At 37.8% G+C, this 10,315-nt stretch overlaps 1 protein-coding gene across 3 annotated transcripts in view; it reads left to right on the forward strand.

Moving 5' to 3' along the window:
- The window catches only part of ppp2r3a (protein phosphatase 2, regulatory subunit B'', alpha), a 160,665-nt gene extending 155,943 nt beyond the window's left edge, over positions 1 to 4,722 (forward strand). For all 3 annotated transcript variants that reach the window (XM_065276331.2, XM_065276332.2, XM_065276333.2), the window contains 4 exons: positions 1,628 to 1,803; positions 1,935 to 2,053; positions 2,132 to 2,238; positions 2,345 to 4,722. In XM_065276331.2, coding sequence (XP_065132403.1) covers positions 1,628 to 1,803; positions 1,935 to 2,053; positions 2,132 to 2,238; positions 2,345 to 2,441 — 499 coding nt within the window. In that variant the 3' untranslated portion in view covers positions 2,442 to 4,722. The remainder of the gene's footprint in view (positions 1 to 1,627; positions 1,804 to 1,934; positions 2,054 to 2,131; positions 2,239 to 2,344) is intronic.
- Positions 4,723 to 10,315: the final 5,593 nt, after the last annotated feature.

A 10,315-nucleotide genomic window follows, 5' to 3' on the forward strand; every position in this document is an offset into this window, starting at 1 on the left:
GTCTCGTGGCCTTAAATTGCGCGTTCTCGCTTTGTCTACGAGTCCGTAGGGTGTCCCATCTGTAATTTTTACGCTTTGAAGTGTGCTCATCAGCGCCTCCTTTGCCCCTTTGATGCGGTCTTCAACGAAGCCCGCACTGCAGCAGGCTTCGCGCACTTTGCCAACCCAAAAGTCCTTGCGAAAGGGCAATCAGACCAATCAGACGATGGAAGGGAGGAGTTCACACTGACGGGCAACTTCTCTACCTATTTCCGGTATGATGCTCGAGTCTGTCCCAAAATACGACTCCGGTGCACCCACGTGGACTCGCATCAAGGGTCCCTAAAGTCTGGACTACGTGATGTCATCAAAGTGTGGACTCTGAGGAGGACCACAAGTCCGGAGTGTGCCATTTGGGACAGGGCGAAGGACACATGTTTGAGCTGTCTCAACTGAAAATAGCTTGCTCTGACAGATCCTAAAATATGCCATTGCCATTGATTTGTCTCAAGAAGCACACCAGTTACGTCCTTTCCAAAGGCATGCATATAAAAGATGCTGAAACATCTTAATTTAACCAAGGCCTAGTCCTGGCTTTAGCTAAGCCTTGTCTGTAAAACCAGGGGTCCAGTGTTTCATGGGGCCACTGTACTTTATCTCAGGGGTTTTCAAACTTGGGTTGGGTGGGTTGCGCAAAGTCACATGGCTGTCACAACAGTTTAGTCCAGTTGACTAGCAGTGACAACGGTTATCTTACTGTTAGGAACGTTGGTGTTGGAATTAAAATTGTATATCATTTAAGAAAAATAAAAATTCACTTCTAAACAAAAAAAAATATTGTACTTTCCCTCCATATTTCCATTTAAAAGTATTTTGGTCTTAAACTTTGTTTATATTCGCGCTTTGATCCGCAATGCAATCCTCTGCTGTTTCACTATTTTTTTTACTGCCAGGGGGCGACGCGAGCAATCAAGTCAAAAACAAACACAAAGAAGAGAATAGAAGTCGTTATCCGCTGGAACAACCATGGTGCTTGTAACATCAGAGCTTGATATATAAATATGAGAACATGAATAAAACAACAATCTCTTAAATATGTCTTTATTAAACATTATCATTTCATTAACGTATTTACTAAACAAAAAGTACAGACATCTTAAGGTTTGTATTTTATTCCTCGTCCAGCTGTTAATTCAATACAAATATAAGCCAAACATTCTGAATCATGTAAAATAATTTGTGTTTTAAACTGCAAAGTTTCCATACTTTACTTCCAGAGTGTCAGATAAATATATACATAGTTTTGCTTGGATTGATCAAAGAGATACGTCACACTGTCACAGGCTTGCCTGCTCTGACAGAATCGCCTCAAGTTCGGTCATTTTCGGATGCGGAGCCGCGCGCACAGTTACAAAAAATGCCGTGCACAACTCCACGCGAAATGGGGTCTTGCGCACCCACCGCACATGACTGCAGACTCTGCGTTGGCGTCATTTTTGCCGTGTGCACCAACGCGCTTGTGCAGACGCGGCGAGTATAAACATTGCTTTAGAGTACTTGTCTAGTGGGTTGTGAATTAAAAAATGTTGGTATCCCTGCTATCATTGCTTCAGATATCTTTACTCTCCCTCTCTCTCTCTCTCTTCAGTATAGAGTACTGGTTCCGCTGTATGGATATGGATGGAGATGGTGTTCTTTCAATGTATGAACTGGAGTTTTTCTATGAGGAGCAGTGTGAGCGGATGGAGGGGATGGGCATAGAACCACTGCCCTTCCAGGATCTACTCTGCCAGATGCTGGACTTAGTCAAACCAGAATGCCCAGGTATGCAGGCCGGAGAACCAGGGAACACGCACTCACTGTTTTCCTCAAATGCCCTGTAATGTTTATTTTGTTTAAAAGCATCTTCTAAATGAGCGAATGTAAACAATCGACTTTGTTGTGGTTCTTGGAAGGTAAAATTACTCTTCGAGATCTGAAGCGCTGCAGGATGGCACATATATTCTATGACACATTTTTTAATCTGGAGAAGTACCTGGACCATGAGCAAAGAGATCCCTTCGCCGTGCAAAAGGTAAGCTATTTTCTTTTATAGTGTTGATTTCTGGATGTTTTTGAAGGTAATTCCATATCTATCTATCTGGATCACCAGGATTTGGACAGTGATGGTCCAGAGCCCTCAGATTGGGATAAATATGCCTCTGAAGAGTATGAGATTCTTGTGGCAGAAGAGACAGCCAATGAACAGCTGCGAGAGGGGTGAGCCGCTACAGTCTGTAATGAATGATGCCACATAGACATAAGAATCAATCTGTTTGTGGTCGAAGCCATAGAGTGACATCGTATTATTGTTTTTTTTTTCCAGATCTTTCGATGACGATTATGAGTCCGATGATCTCATGGTCTCCTCAGACATCGGAAATAAAATGGATAAGCTGGTCATATCTGATTTAACGGCATAAGCCTCCGCTGTCATCTACACACCTTGGCGTTTATAGTCGATCATCTCCACCCCACGTCTCCCTTATTGTCGCCGAGGGAAAACTTTTTCTACGTTTTGTTAAGGACATTCGTTTGTGTGTGCATGTGTGCAATAGAACTAATTCTAAAAACCAAACGGCTTTCATACACCCACAAAAAGGCTTTATGTGCAATATGTCTTAACATGTAAATGTAAACGCATCGTTTTTCAACTCTCTTACTGACAGGAACATCCACTCCCTCAAACTATACTGCCGGCTGGTTCCATCCACCCTTCATAAAGACTTTGATGTGACTTTTTAGTTACTTTAGAATGTGTTTTAATGTGAGTGAAATTAAATGCTGCCATTTTAAAGAAAGATTGAAAGAAAGAGCTCACAATAGAGTTGCTCACAATATCCTTTTGTGAGGCACGTAACTTAGGGAAACTCAAATGGAAGTCATTAGAACAGCATATATCCTGTGCTGCTAAGCTGTGTTGCACATTATGTTTAAGAGACATTGTATTGGTGTTCAACTATTACATTGGCTCTGTTGCCCCTAGTGGTCACTGATGGTATTGCATGTTGTTGCTTAATGGAAAAGACAGAAAGTTGAGAGATTTTTTTTTTTTTTTAGGTATTTAAACTTAACTACAGACATCAAACCTCCATTATATTTTTCCAAATGAACTGACCAGGACAATCTTAGACTTGAAAATGCTTTTTGGAAATTTTCTTTCACAGACATATACTCAAGAAATGCTTTGTTTTTGGAGGGGTTCAAACTGTCAAATCTTTTTAAAGAAATGTAAACATGGATATATATATATATATATATATATATATATATATATATATATATATATATATATATATATATATATAAATTTATCATCTTTTCATCCTCAAAATGAGGTGTACAGAGACGTGTGTCCTATAGCGTTTTGTATGTATTGAAATGATTTAAATGCACCTGTATTCACGTGTAAAGAGAGCTATAAAGCACTATTTATTGGGTGTGGGCATTGTTAACTCTACAGTATGAGCAAGATTATACAGAATCCGATCAGATTGTATAATCACCTGTGTTTGAAATGTCATGTCACGGGTCATGGTGGTCATTGATTAAGTCATTTCAATGTAGTATGTACAGTAAATTCAGTCCATACATCCTTCTGCAGGAACTCCAACCATGACTGTTATCGAACAGATTTTTAGTTTGATGCCAATCAAACCATAGAGTCCCAGTGTTTACACTTTTCAGGGAGATTAATCTACAAATGGCTTACTTATTATTTTCTATACATTATTATGATATAGGAGAAAGTTTATTTAAACATGCACAACCTAACAAATGAATCAAAGCCAACTGTGGACAGCCAGATCAGTGTTTTAAAAAGCTCTCTTTCTATATATATATATATATATATATATATGTGTGTGTGCTTTATGGCCAAACCTCCCTTTATTCTGTAACACTCTTTGGTTAATGTAATTAGTGTAATATATTTATATATGTGAAGTGGTTTGTTTTGTTTGGCCAGCCATTTGTATGGTTTACCAGTAGTTTATCTTGTACTCTAGTCTAGCTTTTTTGACCTAGGACATTTATTTTCTATAGCCACTGTAAATGTCTTTGTATTTTATTTTCCCGTCTGCCACTGAGTGGTAGGGGAAGTTTAAATTATTATATATCTCGAACTGCCAGTGTTATATAATGTGCATTAAGCTGAGTGGGCAGGGGCTTTATGAAGGAATTCAGTATGAATTCATTGATCAGTGACAATCAACTGGATGCATTTCTGCGATAAGGACACGTAAGTAGCACTTCTTAGAAAACTGAGCAATACGACTGCTGTAGTGTGTTAAGTTTTTATCAGGACTATTAGACGTTAACTAAAAAAAACACACGCAAACATGAATCTAAACTTGACTAATGCTTAAATTCTGGTTTATCATTTTTATCACTAGCACATTGAGCGCTATGCAAATCTTCTGGACAGCTATTGGCAGCTACAGAAGCTGTAAACAACAACAAAAGTTGTTAGTGTGCAACTTTTCTTTAATTCTATTACTTTTTTGAGTTTCATATCTTTCCATGTGTTTTTTTTCTATCTGATATGTCTTGCTTTGCAGACAGTGACAGGAGAGATTTCAGGAGTACTTCTGTCGCAGAAGTTGAATGATCTCTCAAGTGCTCTGATGAGTTGCTCTTGTGTTCGCATGATTTTTTTTTTTTTTTTTTTGGAAATTATTAAAATAAATAAAAATGTTAATTCATGCAGTGTTTAAAGTCTGTAATTTCTAACTGATAAAGAATGATGACAGTTCATGCATCAGTCACATACAGCATCAATAAATCGTAACCAATGACCATGAAGAAAATCTTCCCATTTATAAGCGTTTATCAAAGCACCGTTGGCTCAATCTATATAAAGTGTAATTCTGCCGAGGGTGGGCCGTCTTGATCCCTCGATTTAAAGCAAATCTGACTGTAATGGTGAACAACATCTTTTCTGTCGGAGTAGACCTGGTGTTGATAGTATGGTTTCTGGAATACTTATTTTCTGCTGGCATCAACAGGCCTGGATACATCACTTGGGGCATCAAGATCTTTGCTCCTACCTGGACTGGCATTCTAACGTGCAAGCAATAACCTTCATTTCACTGTCTAGCTTAACTACAGACCCAATATAATCCGACTATGAGTAGCACACTTCTAGACAAAATAAACTTAATTTTATTCATTTTTGGGCTATAGTAAGATGTCTTATCAATTTTCAGTACCAATTTTGCCTTATTTTAATTTTTGGGCTGTGTTTGGACTGCATCTTTGTGACAATGAAGCTTTTGTATCCTGCAGCATGAGGGCTTATGTAGACTTAAATTCTGGTGATCCAATTTTTACATCCACATTATCAATCTATGGTAACTAAAGGTTGTGTTTTTTTAACCCAGATATCTTAATATTAAAGGTGCTCTAAGCGAATTCACGCATTATAGGCCATCATTTTTTTGTTACATACAGCAAACATCTCCTCACTATTTGCTAGCTGCCTGTCCCCTGAACATACTGTAAAAAGTGGTCTCTGTAGACAGCCCAGGCTCCACAAACTGCAACAAAAACAAAGTGGCGCAGCATATAACCATGAAACATAACAAACGGGTTCCAGCCAATAAACGACAAGAAGGATTTGGGGGTGGGGTTTGAGGGCTTATTGGCGTGAGGAAGCACGGAAGGGAGACGCTCTTTTGAAAAGCTACGTTAAGCTGCATTCAGACTAGCAGCGACTAGCAGTAGCAGAGCTACGTAATCTCATTGATTTCAATGGAAGCTTGGCAACTTCCGGCGAAACGAGTGACAGTGACTGTGTGTCCAAAGTTGAGAATTTTTTTACTTTATGCAAATTATAAGCGACTTTCGGGAGCGACTACCAATGAAAACGAAGCAGTGGAGTCATGTCATCTGTCTCTCGTCAGTTACTGGAGCGGATGTTACTCATTTGTTTATTACAACTAGATATAGAAATGCCTCTTTTAAAAGAGACAAGCAACACACAGCAACAAAGTCACTTATAATGTGAATGTACCTTTAGCCGGCAAAGAACAAACACGTCATCGTTTGAGTCAACGTAGTGACAAAACACAATTTGTTAAGCAGTTTGTACGTTTAGGGCTACTGTAGAAACATGGCTGCATGTTTGATGTAAGGGGACCCGAGGTGTATGAACGTAAAAACGGCTCATTTTAAGGTAATAAAAACAATACAGTTTATTTTATAATGTCTTTATATACCACTGATAATATAGTTATGTAACACTCACCTAAAGGATTATTAGAAACACCTGTTCAATTTCTCATTTATGCAATTATCTAATCAACCAATCACATGACAGTTGCATAAAATCATTTAGGCGCGTGGTCCTGGTCAAGACAATCTCCTGAACTCCAAACTGAATGTCAGAATGGGAAAGAAAGGTGATTTAAGAAATTTTGAGCGTGGCATGGTTGTTGGGTCTGAGTATTTCACAATCTGCTCAGTTATTGTGATTTTCACGCACAACCATTTCTAGGGTTTACAAAGAATGGTGTGAAAAGGGAAAAACATCCAGTAAGCGGCAGTCCTGTGGTTGAAAATGCCTTGTTGATGCTAGAGGCTAGAGGAGAATGGACCGACTGATTCAAGCTGCAACTTTGACTGAAATAACTACTTGTTACAACCGAGGTATGCAGCAAAGCATTTGTGAAGCCACAACACGCACAACGTTGAGGCAGATGGGCTACAACGGCAGAAGACCCCACCGGGTACCACACATCTCCATTACCATTCCGATGGTAGAGTCAAAATTTGGCGTAAACAGAATGAGAACATGGATCCATCATGCCTTGTTACCACTGTGCAGGCTGGTGGTGGTGTAATGGTGTGGGGGATGTTTTCTTGGCACACTTTAAGCCCCTTAGTGCCAATTGGGCATTGTTTAAATGCCACCGCCTACCTGAGCATTGTTTCATGTCCATCTTTTTATGATGACCATGAAAGCACACATTATGAGTGGTACTACATTAACCCCACACAGCACAGCCATTATCACCAGCGTGTTAATTCTCACTCTCTTACTGCATTCGTTAGTCTATAAAAATTGTTGCAATTTGAACATGGTGTTCACATACTGAATGTTCGATTGCCATGCTAACACACAAACTGATAATAACTATTAAAGGTTCTGCGAAAAGACTCTGCCAAAAGTAAACATGTAAAATCTTGAGGCGTTTAGTGTAGCCTAGTTTTTCTTAACTTTACCCGCTTCACAACCACAGAGATCAAGACATTGATATGGATCTGCAGAACTCATTCCTTGCTTTAAGACATCGCACCTTTTGAAGTGGAAATTGTGAAATCAGAACAAATTTCCATTCTACATGAATTTTTTCCCCTCAAACAATGTTTGACAATAAAAGTAAAATGATCACTCTTTACGAGGGCATAAAGAAGAGTGATGTATATCTAATGTGTCTTACTGAACATAGGGCCTCTGGCACATTCCTATAATCTGATGCTGTGAAGTCTTAAAGAAAATATGAAGCACTTCGGAATGATTTCTGGATTCTGGGCAGGAACTCAAGGCATTAAGTGAACTCCAACAAATCCAGGCCAGCCTCTGTTTTTCACTGTGTGCAATTCATTTTTCCACTGGTTTGGTCTCTACGGAAGATTCTCTACTAAAGAATGTCCTCGGTTTACGTCCCATCTGCAAAATGCTGATCCCAGGTGTCTATATAAAAATATTTTCATTTTGCACTTCCTGTTAATGACAAACTGCAATGGGAAACACATTATCTGATTAAAACAGTCAGACGCATGGATATTTGTCTGTGTCTGGATTATCTTTACTTTCCATCCACCTCTTTGGCAGCCATGAGAAGATGGTGTTACCCTGGTGTAAAAGCTGAGTAAAAACACATGCTAGCTGTTGACAAGAATGTTTCAGAACAAAAAAATCAGCCAGACGTAAAAACAGCAAAAGCTTTACGTTTCATGATCCAGTTGGATTTTACCCAGTGTCAGCTACAGTGTGGAAAACTTTTCGGGAAAATCACAGGATTCTCTTGTACATGTTTATGTATCTACTTTAAAACGCATAGAGGGTCAGGATGCCTTTCTGTAATCATAAACCTCTAAAAAGTCATGTGACATGTTTATGCCTGTCAGGGACTTAAAAAATAGTGCACATCTGCTCTGCACACTGATTCATTTACTTAATTTACTTCAATGTTTTTAAGACCTGATGAAGGCTTTGATGTCATAACATTGCTTAAAGAAATAGTTCACCCAAAAATAAAAATGATGTCATCATTTACTTCCCTTAACCAGTATGAGTTTCCTAGATGAGCACAAATATGAAGATATTTTGAAAAATTATGGTAACCACACAGTGGATGGACCCCACTGACTACCATAGTAGGAAAAAGAAATAATATAGAATATTGTCAACTGTGTGCTCACCATCATTTATCAAAATATCTTCTTATGTGTTCAATAGAATAAAAACTCATACAGGTTTAGTACAACATTAGGGTGAGTACATGATTACAGAATTTTCATTTTTGGGTGAATTATCCCTTTAAGTCAATATTCACAACTTAGCAAAACCATATTATAAGCATTTCCTTTGTAAAAAAAAAAAGAAAAGTATCACACAATACACATTGAAATAACCAAAGCCTCATTAAACAACTAAAAACCAATAGATACTGTATGATCAGACAACAAACAGAAAAATGATATCCCCTGTGCCTGCCCTGTGTTTTATGGTCCTGCTGGTGGCAGTAGACACATTTACACTGTGTGACTTGCCTGCCTTTGCCAGCAGTGTGAAATGTAGGACAAGGGGCAGTGAGTTTATTCAGCTGTTCTACTTTGATTTTAAGATGTGAAAACAAAATATTTTCAGTAAACCACAGAATGATTCAATGCGTCACAGACATGCAATGGACCTAAAATTGTCCGAATATTTGAGTGGCCATTTCTATTTTTGCAGCTTAATGATCCGTCTAAATTTGTCCTTTGATGTCTACTGATATTCTTGGATACATACTTTTGCAAACTTGCAAAATTAAATAAAACACAACAACTCAAACTTAACAACTCAAAAAATGTTTTTCTTTAGCATTACTGAATACATTAAACGTTATATTGTTATGTTAGAGTCATTTTAAAAGGTCACATTATGTAGGATCACTGTCCTAAAGCAACGGTTAAGTTTTAGATGCGCAGGAGTTTCAGTTGTTGTGGATGTGGTCAGTGCTGTTATATCTAACTAGCCTAGTACCTGTCCAAACCACAGGAGATGCCTACAGTCTATAATCAGTCTAGGTGGATAAGGATTCAATAGAGTGGGTTTAACTGTGAAATTTTGTGATATTATAAGTAGTATTGTGAGTTTTAGTGAATGAATGGATGAACTGCATGATAACAATTTCAGAAAGACAAATTAGTTTCTGGACAAACTCCTTTAAAGGGGACATTTCACAAGACTTTTTTAAAATGTCAAATAAATTTTGTGTACCCAGAGTACATATGTGAAGTTTTCGCTCAAAATACCCAACAGATAATTTATTATAACATGTTAAAATTGACACTTAGTAGGTGTGAGCAAAAATGTGCCATCTTTGGGTGTGTCCTTTAAAATGCAAATGAGCTGATCTCTGCACTAAATAGCAGTGCCGTGGTTGGATAGTGCAGATTAAGGGGCGATTTTATCCCCTTCTGACATCACAAGGGAAGCCAAATTTCAATTATCTATTTTTTCACATGCTTGCAAAGAATGGTTTACCAAAACTAAGTTACTGGGTTGTTTTATTTTTACATTTTTTATTTTCCTAATGTGCATTAATTCCATAAGCAATACCTGTCAACCCAAGGACCACTGCAGCGTCAGGAAGTCAGTGGAAAAGGTAGTGGAGGGGCGCGTTTTGCTCTTAATATCACACCAGAAACAAGAAATTACCTTATGTAAGAAGTTACGTCAATACTGAGAGTATATTTACAGACCATGTGAACTCATTTGTATGATCTTTTCAAGTTAAATAAAAAGATGTAAATACAGAGATAGTATGTTAAAAGAGCAGAATCCATATACTGTCTCAAAATGGCATGGTACACTTAGATGTTCTTAAGATAATCTTAAGAAGTAAAAAAGTAGATTTTTTGTATATTTAGAACAGTAGTGTGTGAAAATAGAGCACTTTAAGTGCATTAAAAATAATTTTAATCTGGAAAGTACATTAAAAGCAATAGTAAGAGTTTATTTTACAGCTTTTTGTTGTTATCCCGCAGTTTTCAACTGTGATTGGAAAAAATGTAAAAATTTGGC

Source organism: Paramisgurnus dabryanus, chromosome 6 (assembly GCF_030506205.2).
Source record: "Paramisgurnus dabryanus chromosome 6, PD_genome_1.1, whole genome shotgun sequence".
NCBI classification, from domain to species: Eukaryota; Metazoa; Chordata; class Actinopteri; order Cypriniformes; family Cobitidae; genus Paramisgurnus; species Paramisgurnus dabryanus.